The 17,156-nt window shown below is 48.9% G+C and overlaps 1 protein-coding gene and 1 pseudogene across 5 annotated transcripts in view; both read right to left on the bottom strand.

Moving 5' to 3' along the window:
• The window catches only part of ASAP2 (ArfGAP with SH3 domain, ankyrin repeat and PH domain 2), a 176,701-nt gene that overhangs the window by 100,990 nt on the left and 58,555 nt on the right, over positions 1–17,156 (bottom strand). For all 5 annotated transcript variants that reach the window (XM_058682488.1, XM_058682489.1, XM_058682491.1 and 2 more), the window contains exon 2: positions 10,117–10,189. In XM_058682488.1, coding sequence (XP_058538471.1) covers positions 10,117–10,189 — 73 coding nt within the window. The remainder of the gene's footprint in view (positions 1–10,116; positions 10,190–17,156) is intronic.
• On the bottom strand, positions 1,447–10,110 carry LOC131484330 (large ribosomal subunit protein uL24-like; annotated as a pseudogene).

The following is a 17,156-nucleotide window of genomic DNA, read 5'->3' as shown; positions in this document are numbered from 1 at the left end:
GGAAGCAGGTCTGGGTTTGAATCTCAGCTGCTCTAATCGCTAGCTGTACAGCCCCGGGCAAATGACTACTCTGCACCTCAGTGACCTCATCTGTAAGTGGAGTTACGGACAGTACCTACGTCACAAAGTTGTCGGGAGGGGTATATTTAAGTAAAGTACTTATTTAGCATAGTGCCTGCCCTACAACAAATACTTCACAAGTGTCAGGTTTTTATTACTGTTATTATGCCTCCACTCTCCAGTTTATGAACATCAATACAGAAGCATTTTCTTTTCTTTATTGTGTGTTATAATCTGCTATTCCTTTTGATCACAGATATGGTATCAGACATTTCGTATCCTGAGTTTTTATAGGCTGGATATTCCATCATCGGTATTTTTCTTTGTGTTGCTACAGAACCATAATTCCCTCAGGTAGTAGGTCCTAATTCAGTGACAGGAGGCTTTCGGGTTTTCTCTGTGATAAGGCACTACGACAATGCAATGAGCCTTGCTGTGCATCTTCCCGCATCAAGATTTGTATTTTTCTTCATATGAACTGCCAAACTGCTTTTAAAAAACTCCATGCACCAATTTCCAATGCCACAACAAAGGGGAATACCGGTTCCACTGGATTCATGCCAATCACTGGGGATTACCGTGATTTAGTTATTCTCTCATGTAACAGGTGGAAAATCATGCCAGATATAGGACCTTCCGAATGCACGATGAAATGTCACTTCCCAAACTATTTCACAGATTTCTTTTAAACTGCTCTCTCCTAATTGTACGATATCTATAATAGAGACAATTCTCTGCATTAATTTTAAGCCCTGTATTAATTTCATAGCCATATTCTAATTAGCATCACAAATAACACGGAGAAATACACACACACACACACACGCACACAAAATTACTAAATTCTCATTTCCTTTTGGATGGGTAAGGGTTTACGGGAAGATTAGCATTTCTTTCTTTGTACTTCTCATTTCAAGGATGTGACAAACTTCTCTAGGACATTCACATCAAGGGTGAAGAAGAGATTTCCCTCTCTCAGGAAAAAGCCCCACCACGTCTTTAAAATGGAGTCATTCTAGAGAAGGGAAAATGAAAGTCTTCCGTTGCTTCCTTCTTGAGAAAGATGAATTTTTCCACCCACTGATATGTCAAACAGCTAAAAATCCCCGCTCGCTTCAACTTCCCACTGGGGGAGCTGAAAACACCACTGGACTAAAACAGAGCTTGGGAAATTTTAGACTAAGAAAAGTTTTAGAACAAATGTAAACTGGGTGTTTTTAAGAGGTCAGTAGCAGTCTATCATGAGGGGGGAAATTACCATAGACACTGCTTCTCAACAAACATTATAATAAGTTATAAAGTTATTAAACCATTATAATAAGCGCTTCTGCAAACCTGTACATAAGATGTACCAGAAAACACAGCTGGCTGGCTGGTCATCTGTTTTGAAAAATGGGAGTGAAGATAATATACTTGCTACTGTGTTGTATCTACAGGGACATACTTGATACCCTTTTGGCTCAGTCCAACGTTCAAAGTCGTGTGTGTGAGAGCGTGTGTGTGTATGCACACGTGTGGTACTATTCTCAAAGACCAGCAGCTTCGGCGTCACCTGGGAACTCAGCAGACTGGCAAATTCCCAGGCTCCATCCTGCACCCTATTGAACCAGAAACTCTAAAGGCGGGGCCACCCAGCAACGCGTGTTTTAATAAGACCTCCAGGGGATTCTGGGGCGCTCTGAAGTTTCAGAACCACTACTCTAATGCTCAGGTTGGCAAACTTTCTCCTAAAAAGCCAGAGAGTAAATATTAAAGGCTTTGCAGACCAAGAGGCAATATTGAGGTTACAGTGTAGGTCCATGGTGAGACGGTAAGACCCATCCTTAGCTCCCTGGCTGTAAAAACACAGCTGGCGTCTCTAAGGCATCTCAAATCCCCCTTGTACATAAATCTGTATCAATCCTCACAGAGCAGAATACACGCTCTGCCACCATCATGTACACCGCTCACATCCAAAACTGTAAGAGGACGGTCTCAGAACTCGCAGCGGAAACACGGTCACATACAAATGGGTATTTATTGGGCACCTGCTCTGGACGTGCCAGGCTCTGTGCAAGAACACTCAGGGAGTATATTCGCGGCTGCCATGCTTATCATGTGCCCGGAACCAGATCCGTCACTTCTGTTGCGTCACCTCGGTTAATCTTTATTAACAGCATTTTAAAATATTAAGATTCCCAGTCTCACCTATGAAGACACTGAGGCTCAGAGCGATTAGGTAATTTTCCTGCCACAGGCTTTTCGAGTGGCACGTGAATTTGTTCCAGGCTTCTTGGACTGTAACACCTGTGTGCTCTTACCCTAAACCACACTGCCTCCAAGAACTGGTCAGTGACCTCAAGGACCTGCCTTCTAATTGAGAAGCAGAGGTCAACAGACATAGAACTATTAGAGAATAATAAAGAGCAATATTTAAAGGGTAAATAATGCCTGTTTATTAGGTACTCTTATTTCTGGCTAAACGAGAGTCAAAACGGATTCAACTGCAAGACTCAGAATTCAGAGGTGAGGTGTGGAAGGCAGAAGAATGTCTGCTCTCGCCCCAAAGATGCGCACATCCTAATCCCTGGACCTATTCCAAGTCCCTGGACCTATTCCTAATCCCTGGACCTAATTCCTAGATGTCCTGCTGCCTGACAAATGGGAATTGAGGTTGCAAGTGAAATTTATAAGTTGTGAATCAGCTGACTCTGGGCTGGGGAGATTATCCTGGGTCATCGGCGTCGCCCAGTGTGACCACAGGATCTTTACCTGTGCAAGCCGGAGGCAGAGGACTCAGTATCGGCTGCGGACAAAACTGTGCCGTGTTCTCCTTGCACCTACGCTTGTATCTTGAAGTCCCACCCCCAGCGTGATGGTATGCGGAGGGAGGGCTTTGGGAGATAATGAGGTCTGGATGAGGTCACTGGGGTGGGGCTCTCCCGATGGGCATCCTCGAGTTCCGCCACGTGAGGACACGGAGCCAAGGCAGCCGTCTGCAAGCCAGGGAGAGAGACTTCACCACAACCCGGCTGTGCGGACACCATGCTCTCAGGCTTCCGGCCTCTACAACCACGAGACACACGGGTCTGTGGTTTAAGCCACCCAGTGTGGTGTTCTGTCATGGCAGCCTGTGCAGAATAAGAGTCACAGTGACAGGGTGTGAAAAAGACTCGCTGGCTTTGAAGAGGGAAGGCCACACACCAAGGAATGCAGGCAGCCTCTGAAAGCAGGACAAGGCAAGGAAGCGCCTGTCCCCTGGGCCTCCAGGAAGGAGCTCTGCCAACACCCCCACTTCAGCCCCATGAGACCCATCTCGGACTCGTGACCTCCAGAGCCGTGAGATACGTTTGTCGGTTTCCTGTTCATTTCAAGTTTTTGCCGAAAGCTGTGTATCATCAGATCACTTTATTCCTGCATCCTCTCAGTTGTTTCCTCCCTTTATATGCTCCTTTCCTTTCCTACCTGGCGAGATCTGGCTTTACGCTACTTTTGCCAGGATCTTTCTGCGGTCTTTGTCCAGTGTCAGTCTAGCAATAACCACCTCGCCAGGGTGAAGGCCACACGGACAGCTGTGACGCTCGCCTTCTCCGACCACCGTGTACGTGCTGGGTGCAGATAACGTACGTCTACCTGTAGAGCTGGAGTACTCTGCCAGTTTGCTGACCTTTGTAGTGCCCTCACACTACGTTATCCTTGCGGACGGGCACAGCTCGGACACTGTGCTTCTGTCTCAGCTCTTTAGAAAGAGGGGAAGCATCTTCCTGTGAACGCGGGAAGGTGCACTGAAATGCCTTTTACAGTTCTTGGTCCGGTCAGAAGTCACAAAGGGACTGAACTTCATCTTGGCCCCTGGGGCTTCAGCGATGGCCACAAAAGGGAAGAAATAAATTTATCATTTAAGGCACTCCGTTGATGGCAAGTCGTCGTGGCAGCCATGGAAGACTAATACAAGAGACTAAAGAAGGCCTACACCGGGTCCAGTGTTGGCTTGATGGAGATGGGTGGGGAAGGGTGGGCAGGTTTTCAACAGGTACCTGGGTCAGGAGGGACCAGGGAATGGGGCCAGATGGCAGACAGCATGCAAAGACAGATACGGTCATGACATGCTGATGAAGAAGGGACAGGTCAACCAGCCCGGAACGGAGACACTGGGGACAGCTGGAGATCAGTTAGAGGTCAGATGGGGCCAATCCATGACCAATCAGGAAAGCAGGCAGGGAAGTCCCAGCCTCAGAGAAATTAAGGAACGCAAGATGGGAAAGGTATGTGGCAGGATCGGGCATAAATGGTGAGTTCTTGTTGTTGTTCTTTCAATCACACATGAAATGAGTGGTCTTCCTCAGCAAGCAGTTGCCTTAGGACATTAAGCACTCCAAGGATCTGGAACTGGGAACTACCTGCCCCCAGAGGCAGAAGGAGTGCAACTCACAATGCTCCTGAGCGACCGTGGTCGCCCACGGCTAATCCTATCCAGAATGCGCCCCACTGATCTCTGATGTCTACTGCTATCCTTACTCACACCCCTCTACCAAAAATATTCAAGAGAATGTATTACTAAAAGCAGTTCTAGAGAAGAGTTTTCCAAAATGCTGTGAACAGTGTCAGCAGCATCACAGGAAAAGGCATAGGGTTTCCTCAGGTGACTTTTTTGAAGCAGGACAACACTGCCCTGAAATAAAGACTTCAGGATCAGTACTCTGACTTCAAAATAATTCAGACTCATGGCCTTATAATAACTCAAGCTTGGCATGATCTATTAGATGGGTAAAAAAGATCATAGAAATAGGAGGTCCCCCAAGGTCAGGCTAACAGCCTGCTGTGTGGCACCTCTGGAAGGACACAGGTTGGGTCCCCAGAGTACAATGTTAAAATTCCAGAACCAACTTCTCAACTTGCTCATGCCTCAGTTTCCTCTAATAAAGTGGCAAAATGTCACTTCGAGCAGACGTGCAAAGGGAATGTGCAAAGGGAAGAAGGCACAAATACTGGCGTGCTGGGGGAAACTCAAGTTATTCCAAAGACAGGCACAGAGAAGGGACCCCTGGACAGGTGGCCTGGGGCCAGGGGGGTCGGGGGGGGGGCAGGGGCTCGGTCTGCATCTGGTGTTCTGCTGTGCTTAACTAAGTGGAGGCTTATGTTGGATTGAGGAAGGGAGTCAGTGGCAATTTCATAAGCAAACAAATCTGGAAAAGGTTAGGACATCTCCTCTCACAATCCACATTAGCATGTTAAAATTTTCAGCTAGTCCTGCCGGAGTAGACACCTGCTTACCTGTGCTTTTACCCCAATTTCCCTAAGATTCTAGAGCCCGTGAAGGCCTCCCTCATCTCTCCCAGGCTCTGCAACTCCCCTTCATAAACATCAAAGTGGATAATGTGAAAACACCGCAGAGTTCTGAGCAGAGAAGTGGCATCACTAGGCTCTATTTTTTTTTTAACTTTTGTTTTTAATGTTTATTCATTTTTTTGAGAGAGAGAGACTGAGCGTGAGTGGGGGAAGAGCAGATAGAGAGGGAGACACAGAATCCGAAGAGGCTCCAGGCTCCGAGCTGTCAGCACCAAGCCTGACACAGGGCTCGAACTCACAGACCGTGAGATCATGACCTGAGCCGAAGTCGGACACTTAACTGACTGAGCCACCCGGAGGTCCCCACTAGGCTCTATTTTAGAAAATGACTCTGGGGCAGGTAAAGGAAGGGGGTTTGTGGCCCACGCTCAACAACAGAGGTGAGAAAGGCAGATGAGACATGAGTGTTACTAAATTCATACAGTCTTGCTTCCTGACACCAATGTGTTTACGCCTCCTCCCTCTATGCTTGTTTAAAGCTACAAGGCACAGCACTGGGCCGGCCTATGGGGACACGCATGTCCTTCTCAGGACTGGTGGCAGTCACGTGGCCAACATCTGCACGAGGAGCGCAGTGCTCCATTTTTATTTCTGATCAGAACAGCCTTCTCGACATACGACTTTAAAATCACTTTTGAACCTGATCAGATTATAAAATACCTTTTTGAACTAGCCTTAAATCATAAACTCAAAAGCCCAAGTGAGCACAGTAAAAAAGCAAAAACTCTCTTGAGATACTGTTTGAGATCTGTTTGTCAACAGAGCTAAGCAACCATCTTTGAGCGGTTTCTTGAAATCCTGAAGACAGTCGGTCAGCGTGCCAGACCCACTGAGGACGTGTGGCTGCCTCCAAGCAGAGCGGCCTACCGAGCACAGTCCTGTGTTCTTGGAACAAGCGAAGTTCCACGGAGCATCCTGGGAAGACGCTGAGCCCTCTGAACTCAGACTGCTCGTTCACAAAATGAGAACAGTTTGTAAAGACTAGCATAATGCATAGAAAGCACAAGGTTTGTAGTAAGTGTTCCAAAACATACCAATGATCATTATTCCTCCCCGTTCCCCGACTTTGTCCAGGAAGAGTTAAAGGCAGGTGACCAGTTTGGATAGTCAGACATTTGTTTCAGTAAAGCTCGGCGTGGAGTTAAGTGAAGAGTTTTAGGCTCTTTGTTATTTCCTTTTAAATAGAAACTAATTTCCTACGTATGTTTACTTCCAGTTACATGTTAGCCAATGATAGTTCGAATTCCACTTCTTTCTTGCATAAAATCAGCAGTTGTCGGGTAGCCAATCAATGTTTACGCAAAGGCAAGCTAAAGATGGTGGCTTCTGTCTTTGCTTTGTTTTTTATACACCGCAGAGGACTCAAGCACACCTGGACGAGGCTTTCCACTGTGGCACTGATGACCCTCTGGGCCAGCTAATTCATTGTTGGGAACCGTCCTGTGCGCTGTAGGACCTTCAGCAGCATCCCTGGCCTCTACCGTAAGGTGCCAACGGCACGCGCACGAGGCCCCCACACGTGCGCACACGCACCTCTCGGGTGTTCATACCAAACGGGGGGTGCAAGACCACCCTGGCTGAGGACCACCGATCTGCATCCTAACCCAACTGGATTATCTCAGAGCCAAGGAAACCAGGGCTGCAAAGTGCTAAGCGAGCTGCCCCAGGGCACAACAGCAAGGGCCACAAAGTCCAGGTCCAAAAAGCTTTCGAATTCAGTCAGGACAAGCTGGGTCACAAACCACTTAAGTCCCTCCCACCTCTTCTTTGCTTTCTTGAATTTCTTTCACGTCCATTTGGAATTTAGCCATAAACAACTTAATACCTGTCTAATCATTTTAACACCAATACATTACAATATATGAAATATGGAAAGTGAAAGGAGGAAAAATATCTATAAAGTCAAAATGCTAAAGCAATCATTTTTTAGCACATTTCCCCCAAATATTTTTTATATATATACATGCACAGGGACATACGTACACACATACACACCATATACACTGTAGGTACATATACATGTGTGTATAATCTGTTTCCCTTAGAATTTCAGTGGACTCTCTCAATCTGAGATCTTAAATCTTTCTTTAGTTCTGAGAATTTTTCAGCTATTACTTTTTCAAAAATTTCCTTTTATTTTTTTTCATTATTTATTTTTGAAAGAGAGAGAGAGAGAGAGAGAGAACGTGCACACACAAGTAGGGAAGGGGTAGAGAGAGAGGAGGACAGAGGATCTGAAGCAGGCTCTGAGCTGCCAGCACAGAGCCCAAAGGGGGGCTGGAACCCATGAATCACAAGATCACGACCTGAGCCAAAGTCAGATGCCCAACCACTGAGCCACCCAGGTGCCCCCACTTTTCCATTTTCTCTTCCCTCTTCTGGAAGTCCTTTCGGGTGGATGCTGATAGTGACCCCTCTGAATCTATTTTCTGTGGCTCCTGAGTTTTACTTCACAGCGTCCATCCCTTAAGCTCATGTTCCGGCAACAGGGGGCCTCACAGACCACCCTCCCCCTTTCCTATGTGTACAGCCTGCTAAATATTTAGCAAATCTTAGTTTTTATTTCAACAATTACATGTTTTTCTACTTCCAAGCCTTCCGCTGGTTCTTTTTCACTAGTACCTTTTCTGTTTCAGTAACTTAATAACCTCCTTTGCCTTTCTAAGGGTGTTAATCATATACTCTTATTTTAAAGTCCTGTTCTAATTTAGTTTCCTCAAGTGTGAGCTCTTCAGTTTCTTGATTGGGGGCCTGTCAAATGTTAGGCTATTCTTAATAGCATTTTTGAGCACGTAGGAGTGTCTCATTTTGATGAAGTTTAATTTATCAATTTTTTTCTTTGAAGCCATATTGCCTTCTGTGTTCTATCCAAGGAGCCTTGCCCACCCCATGTTGTAAAGATGTTCTCCTATGTGTTCTTTAAGCAACTTTTAGTTTTAGTTTTCACAGGTGAATCTATCATCCACTTTGAATTACTGTTTGTGTAGGGTAGAAGAGAGGGCTGTACTTCATTTGTTCTGATGGAAAGATCCAGATGCTCAAGCACCACGTGCTAGAAACACCTTCATTTCCCCAGGGGACTTCCTTGGCAACATGCTGACAGGCAGAAACATCTCAGTAAGGGTCTACTTCCAGGCTTTTTTTTTTTTCCTTAAGATTTTACTTTTAAGTAATCTCTACAACCAACATGAGGCCTGAACCCACAACCTCGAGATCAAGGGTCACACGCTCTACAGACTGACCCGGCCAGGCACCCCTACACTTTGTCTTTTGTTCCACTGATCTCTTTGTTGGCCCCCCCATCAGCAACACTGTCTAGATCACGACTATCTCACAAGACTTGAAGTCAGATGGTTGAAATTCTCCAACTTGTTTTTGTACCCTGACTGCTTGGCATTTTCTGGGTCCTGTGTGTGTTTCCACATAAAGTTTAGAATCAGCTTGTCAATTTCTCCTGCAGGAATTTTGATTAGGATTGTGCTGCATCTTGAGATCAATTTGGGGAGAAAAGACAAAGTAACTATATCGAGTCCTCCAACCCAGGTATATCATACACCTCTCCTGTTTATCTGGGTCTTTGATTCAGTTTTATAGTTTTCAACATAGTTCTTGCCTGCCTTTTGTGAAATCTGTTCCTAAACGTCCTTGGCAATTCTTGACTGCAGTATCATCTTTGCAGCTGAGGTTCCCTACTGGCCCCTTCTCAATCTTGGCTTGCACTGCCCTCCCTGAGGGAGGCGAAAGCAGTTACTGGAGCTGGTGCTCACAATGGCCGGACGTGGGTGGGGGCAGGCTTGGGTGCAAGAGGCACTTCCAGACCCTTCTGTGCCCCTCCTTCCTCTTAGCGCTCTGGCTTTCCCTGTCCTCCTACTCTATTCACTACTGTCGTAAAGGGAAACACCACGAGGGGGAAGGGGACGATGTACGGCTATCCATGGGCTGACTGCTTCTGTAGGTGCAGACCCTGGGCCCCCTCACCCCCTCCTCCCAGGCCACCAGCCGTGGACAAAGGCAGTGTTTCTGCCCCACTTAGCACTGGTGTGCTCACCCACAGGCCAGCCGTGCTGTCTGCCATCCATCACCTCGCTCAGCCTCCCTGGGAGCCCTCACAACCCCCAGTCCTCCAAGGCTGCCACTTGCTTATTTCTGGGGGAAACCACATTGTCACTTAACGACTTAAAAAAATTATTTTCGGGGCACCTGGGTGGCTCAGCCGGTTAAGCATCTGACTCTTGATCTCAGCTCAGGTCATGAACTCACGGTTCAAAAAAAGTTTTAGTCCCGATCAGACGTTACTTGGAGCAGTTGACTGTGCTTTTACGTTAACGGTATCCAAAACAAGAAGGCCGAGGACTGGAGAAGAGCAACGGAGGGGCCACGCTGACATGAGTAACACACAGACCACACAACGGAGGCCGGAATGAGGCTGGCATTCCTGCTGACCAGTCAGACAAAGTTGGTTCATGCAGGACGGAAAACCCAGCTGCACTTCAGGGAACAGGAGGCAGCGCAGGAGATGGTTGGGGGTGGAAGGTGAACCACCAGGCCAGATCAGACAATTTACAGAACAAAACACACTCCTAAAAGCTAAATATCCCAAATCAACTTGATAATGCACACGCCTAGAAGAAAAGTTTGGTTTCATCAATGGTGATCACCATCATGGCACCAGTACCGCTAACGTGAGGATTTGCACAAGGAAACCGCTAGGAAAGGATGTGTACTCACCCAGCCCAGAGATATTTATTGCTTTCACGGATTTCTTCATTTTGTAAAGAACCATCCGGTCCACGTCCAAAGCCTAAAACATAGAGAAGTAGATTAATTAAGACGTGTTTGAGCTCAGATCACGACTATCAGAGAATGGCCTTGTGAGAGTCACTCTGGAGGCCCCTGCGGAACTGTTTCCGTGGCACAAAGCCCCAGCGTGCGGCTCAGTGCGAAGACGGAGTCATCCCCATACGAGTTAAGAGTTAACCCGGACCAACTCCACTCCCACCAAGCCTCAATCCTCCCTGTGAACAAGCAAGGCTCGGGAGCCTGCCAGGGGCTCCTTCCGGACACAGGCCAAGGACAGGGAGCAGGGGGAGGAGCGACGGGGGGCGGGGAGGCAGATCTGGCACAAGTGTGTCCCCACCCTGGCAAGACCGCCAACGCGCAGGCCAGACCGCCCCCCCACTCAGAGGCAGCGCGGTCTGGTGGGAGGCAAACCCACTCTGGGTTTGGAAAGACCCAGACAGGAATTTGTTTGGGGTTGGAAGGCATGTTCTGCCTAACCCTTTTCTAGCCTAGATTTCTCTTCCAGAACCAGGGATAACAATTCCTACTTCGCCGGGTTGAATGATTGATTAGACACACCTACAGTCTTTAATATTCCTCTGTGACGCTCCATTTGCTATCACACCTTAACAGACCAACCACTACACAGCGGTAGCATGCGGCCCTCATGACACCTAGCACGTAGTAAGTGCTCACGGAATACCTGCTCAGTGACTGACCAAATCAGGAGTCTGAATCACAGCCCTACTTTCACAAAAGGCACGGGCGTCAGATTTCCCTTTAACCCAACTGAACACCCCAGAAGAGCAACGTGTCACTTTCAGTGGTGACAGGCGGAAGAGAGCATCTGTAACCTGGGATAGTGACACCCATCATGCAGACTACCGTAAAGAAACTAAGAACTCCAGAGCAAGTGCTGAGCCCCAAATCTGGTATGCACTCGATGACGTTATTATTACTCATCGTGAGATTTAATCACAAAACCCTGCAACAGACTGTCATCAGAAACAGAGCACACGGCCTCAGAGCAACAGCACAGTCCTTCCCTGCCAGGCTTCCCGAATCACCTTCCATATCAACATCCTAAGTCCTATTCGAAAGCGACAAGGACTGTTTTAGCAGAGGCTAAGAACAGATGTGATTGGTGCTGACAATTATTAAATAGAAAAATGATCACCAGGCAGCAGACAGTTGACAGAGTGGTTACAATAAAAAGAGAAACTGTATTGTAGTTTTTAAATGTTTGATTTATTTGGGGGGTGAGAGGGAACAGTGTGAGCAGGGGAGGGGCAGAGAGAGAGGGAGACACAGAATCCGAAGCGGGCTCCAGGCTCTGAGCTGTCAGCACACAGCCCGATGCGGGGCTCGAACTCACGAACTGCGAGATCATGACCTGAGCTGAAGTCAGACGCTCAACCGAGTGAGCCACCCGGGCGCCCCGAGAAGTTGTATTTTAAAAAGCATTATTTTCTGACATACTGGAGGAAGAGGTAGGCATGAACGGCCACAAAGATGTCGAAATTTCTCGTAGAGAGCTAGCTCTTATTTTCCTAGGTCATCTCTCATCCGTTCCAGACCTTCCCTTGAGATGTGAAAAGGGATTTGGAAAAAGTACATAACCAGTGAACTCTCTCCTGAAGACTCATCACTTTCTACTCCCCAGTCTGCCACCCAGCAGGCAGGGCCCTCCAGCGTGTGCACCGACCTGCTGGGTTCTACCAGGGGCCGCAAGAAGATGGGACGGATCTGCTCAGGGCTGTGTCAGAAACACTGGCTCCCGAAGCTTTATCGACCGCATGTCAGAGAGTACGACAGTTCAGTGCACTCATCACAGCTGTGGAAGGTCCCGACCCCCACGTGAAGGGCCATGACTGATAAACACATTCGATCTAATCGACATCTACTCCAGCACTTGGAGAGAATTCGGTCGGGAATCGCGACTGCACTCAAATAATTAAGCCTGCTCCTCCTCCTGAAGCTTCCCACAGACAGCAGAAGGTAGCCCCCCAGCCCGGTTAGCCTACACAGTAACAGAAGTCAGCCAATATTCTCATGAAGCCCTTTCTGCGGGCTGGGAGGAGGAGTGAACGGAGAAAACACAGGAGAGAAGCGCGGAACACGAGTCCGAGGGGCCACTCCCAGCCCACGACGCTGGCGCTGTTTCCGCACGTCCCCAGAATGAGGCCTCAACTCCGTAGCAGCTTTAAAACCTCCTCACGATCTGGCCCCATTACTTCTCCAGCGTCGTCTCTGGACCCCTGCCCCAAGCGCACCTGAAGTTCCGTCCCAATGAACTCCTGCAGCCCCTCCCAACCTTCTTCCTCCTCTTTATTTCTAACACTGTGTGCTCTTCCCTGCCTCCTCTTGACCCCTTAGTTTTACCCCAGCTTTGCGAGTTGACTTGGAGGCAGGTCCTCCTCCCGAAAGCCTCCTCAGACAGGTTAGGTACTCACCCAGAGTTTCCCCGTAACCCTGTGCTTACTCAATAGTTCGCCTGATGAAATTTAGTGAGGACCTACTATGTGCTAAGTACTAAGCGAGGTGTCCCAGACACAACAGGTGAGCAAAACGGCCACGCCCATGCCTGCATGGAGTTCACGATGTAGCAGGATAATGCCCTAGAGAAACACAAAGCCAGAAGCCCAGGACTCTCACGTAACGGCTTTTCCATTTGTGCCGCTCACCTCAAGACCCGCGCTTCCTAGCCAATGTACCTACAACACCCGCGTGTCCACTGAGCCTGGAAATACCGCCAGCGCCACACAGTCAAATGATAGTATTTTGGACATGTTAGGTTAAAGAAGATATTAATACGATTAATTTTACGTCTCTTGTTACCTTTTTCAGAGATCTCCCGTAAGTGCAGGACGCTCTCCGCCCTGTCCCCAGTGCCCAGCACAAAGCTGACACGGGACGGGACTCAGAGAGCAGCTCCGTCCGTGACCGTGAGACCAGAAAAGCAGGCAGGGACACAGAGGCTGGCAAGGGTATCCGGCTGAGCCTGCAGACAGCGGGCAGCTACCGAAGGTTCTCAGGCAGGGGAGAATGGAGAGCTGTACTTGAAGGTCACTCAAGCCACAGTGGGAACAATGGATCTGAGCAGGCAGGAAGTAGACTCAGGGAACGGATACCCAACAAGGAAGGGCCCGGCTGGGACCCATGATTAGGAAGCCATATGGGACTGGTACAGGGCGGCAGACATTCTGGAAAAGTCAGTGTGTGCCCAGGGAGATGTATTCAGCCTCCTCAACTGAGTTTAGCTCTCCAGGCTCTGGCACTCCCACAAACGACAGAACAATCTTCTGTCCACAGGGCTTTTGCTCAATTGTGCCGAGAAAACTGTGGACCAGACTAGCCCTATACACCTCAGTGCGGAAGGCCGACCGCAGATGAGATAGGCTTCATAACACTGCTCAACGCTGGCAAGTTTCCTCCCACGTCGTCCTGTGGGGCACACCCCTCCCTGATCTTTTCCTGCATAAAAGTCTTGTAAAAATAGGCCACCATATGGAATATTCTACCTCTGTTGTTAAAGGGGATGTGCTGTTTCCTGAACTCAGGGGAAGAGTGGATAAACGGTAACCGCTGCTTTTCTGCAGTCTGTTAAGAAGAGCCTGGAAAGAAAGGTAAGGTAGGCGGAGAGGTAATTTTAAATTAAAACTGCAAGAGGGAAAAGCAATTACCTCCCCACTCAAAACCACACCCTTCATTACGGAGCATATTTACAGATAATTAAGATTAAGCTTGGGCAGGAGAAGTCGGAATGATTAAGACTCAGTGCTAGAAATAGTCTTCCGTCAATTATAAATAAAAACAGCACTGGAAACCTGAAACAACAAAATAGCAAAACTGGAGAGCCTCAAGGAACCGAAGATGTCCACCAATCGGGCTGAGATCCCTAACGGGGGTGCTCCCCCACACCCGCCCTCCCCAAAACTACCCGAGCTAAAGAGAAGGAAAAAGAACGGCCACCTTGGTCAGAATGTGTGTGGAAACACTATAAACACAGGCAAAAGCTGAACAGCCACTACGGACCTAGGCGGGGCCAGCACAACAGCTAACGTCTGGCCAAACCCCATTAATCCTGAGGGCCTACACTGCAGCTGACCCTCAGTTTATAAAACAAGTTTCACAGGGTAAATTTATCACATAAACAAGACCGTAGAGATGTGTCTCAAGATATTTTAGAGGAAAATAAACAACGGTTTCCAACCATTCTAAAAGCGCCTCCTTTGATCCCTTGGACCCTTGCATGAAGGGCCAGGGTTCTGGTTCATTCCTGCGAGCAGCTCCCCGTGGTCTCCGCGGCTCGTCCACGGACGCCGGCTCCCGGGAGGGTGCAGGGGCGTGAGGGGAGCCCTCCCAGGAGGGGACACGACACCGTTCACTCTTTTCCTTCTTCACACCTGTGCTGTCCAACAGGGCAGCCGCACAGGAATATGGAAGATAAACTACAATTTAGTCAAGTCAAAAATCCAGCTCCTGTCTCGCCACCTTTCTCCGGAGCCGTAGCCACATACGACATACCGACCGGGTCTAAACATGCCACCCCTGTTTGCTCTTCCTCTGTTCCTGCAGACCCCTCCGTGCGCCATCCCCTAACGCTCCGGAGCCCCTGGCTTCATCGAGGGGGGCCTCTCCCTCCTTCCCCCATGGGCAGCGCACAGATGTGACCGTGTGACAGCTCTTCTCCCTCTGGAGGGCTGAGGTAGTGTCTGTCCCCAGAGCCTACAGGGAAGTCCATCCTGGCTCAGAGGCACCTACATCCTGATGCTGGATGGTGGAGGCCAAGTCCACGGTCTGTCTGAGGAGATGAGCCTGGGCCAGATGGGCACCTACCGGGGGGCCGGTTTTTGCGCGGCCACGTGCTAAGGATCTGCACAGGTGAATGTTTCCGCTCGACAGGACAACGAGGTGGAGGGGAACACTAGCTTTGAATCCCAAGGAAGAAATCTCCCCCGAAAAGAATTCCCCTCTTCTGATTAAGAGACAAGCGTTACCAAAGGGTTATACTCCAGAGATACGATATTTTGAACTTTGTTAATAAAAAACTTGTGGAAATTTATTTTCTCTCTTATTATGTAAGCACCTACATGAGACCCTCACTTTTGCCTCTAGGCCTGCAAAGCCTAAAATGTTCACTGCCTGGCCCTTCGCGAGCTCCGCCAACCCCCGGCCCAGGAGATTCACACAGAGGTTTCTCCAATCTTATCGGCCAGCCCAGTCTCCTCTTGGCACGGGACCAGTTTGGCCCCCCAGTTCTCAATTCGAGCCAGCAATGGTGGAGAGCAGCTGGCTTCATCCTGGGAACCCAAAGATGCTGCCACGGGGGAGGAAAGGCCGGGAGACCACGGTCTGGGCCGCCGGGGAGGCATGTTCTACTCTGCTGTCCCGTCATATCTCCCTCGTTCCTTTCGGGAAAGGCTGACCTGAGGGGAAATGACACTTTCGAAAGACACAGACCCAATAAGAAAACAAAGCGACACCCAGATCTGTGCCCCCAAGGACAGCTTTGCCAAGGAAGACTCACGCGGACATCTAGATGGCAGCTTCGTCTCCTCTCCCGCTTGACATTACTTTTGAAGTAACACAGGACACTAATGACAGTGTCAGATATTTCCAGAAGCCTTCTGGGAAGCGCAGCAATGCACTGTGGCCTGCAGGCTCGGCGTAGAGCCAGAGCGATAATGGATCTACCTCCTCCCAGGAATACAGCAGAGGCCTGGGGAACAGCAGGTGTCACGAAGAATTAGGATCAAGTAAATAGGAAGCTAAATCAAGCTGCGTGAGGCACGTACGCATCAGGGCACACCAGAAGGTCACGCTTGGTATTCTCTAACGCAACTGGGGTTACTCAGAGTATACACACATCTGCACCACAAGGCGAGGATGGTCGTGACCCTCTTCGAAAGAGCCGAAAACGGGATAAACCCACATACCCGGAGACGGTAAAACGCGTGAACCGCTGCAGGGAGACGGACAATCGTTACCCACCCAGAACATAAACGAATTTCGCAACAATGTTGTGCAAAAGAAGCAAGTTGCAAAAGTATGCAGGCGGTATACCACCGTAAAAGTGGAAAGTAGGAAAAACTCCATGATGTTGTTCCTGTTTAGGAACGTAAGTGTTGCTGATACAACTGCAAACGGAAGCGAGGAGAGATGTTGATGGCCCAGATGGGCCGGCGGCTCTTCGGAGGGTGCTGACGGGAAGGCAGGCGAGCGCTCCTGGAATGCTGACGCGGGCCAGGGGTCAGGAAGGGACAGGTGATGGCTGGATGGGTGTTTGCTCATAACCAGCCTATAAATTATATCTCCGTGTGTGTAGGCATACTAATCTGAATAAAAGTAAATTTAAAGCCTTCTCGATGGAAAAGAAATTAAAATCAACTAGAGTCTGGGGGAAGAGCCAGAAAGGCTGCCAAAATGACAATGCCTCACAGGGCACTTTATTAGCTCAGCATTTTGGTCACGTACAACGAGTGAAAGGAACCTAGAGATCGGTCCCCTCGTCCCCTTTCTGAGCCATCTGAGAGCAGACAGCACAAGTTGGTAAGCTGGAGACAGAGGTGCACAAGAACCCAGGTCAGCCAACTCCTAAAGCAGGCCACCCTTGAGGACCAGCAACCAGAAAAGACAGACTTCTTTCATTTTTCTCCAACACGTTGTGTTTACTCCTCATAACGTCTCAGATTCTGTGCCTAGGTGCCAGCACCAGGGGGGGCAGCCAGGTGAGCATTGATTCAGAGGACAGCCAGCCCCCTCACCCAACTGCCAACTGCACCTTGACCATGTCTTCAATCGCAGGTACTTGTAATAGATGCGTCCAAACCTGGGGGGCTGTCATCAGGGAGAGGGGTGCCACCACGCCCGGCCCGTGTACATGTGGCTGATCCTGACCCACGTGGGTATATGTGGCACTAAGAACAAAAAAAACCACAATAAAGCGGCTTCCAAAGATCGAAATGCAACAGACCTTTCTCAAAATT

This window comes from Neofelis nebulosa, chromosome 9 (genome assembly GCF_028018385.1).
Source record: "Neofelis nebulosa isolate mNeoNeb1 chromosome 9, mNeoNeb1.pri, whole genome shotgun sequence".
In the NCBI taxonomy this organism is placed as follows: Eukaryota; Metazoa; Chordata; class Mammalia; order Carnivora; family Felidae; genus Neofelis; species Neofelis nebulosa.
Note: the sequence above shows the minus strand (reverse complement) of the source record. Positions and strands in the feature narration are given on the sequence as shown.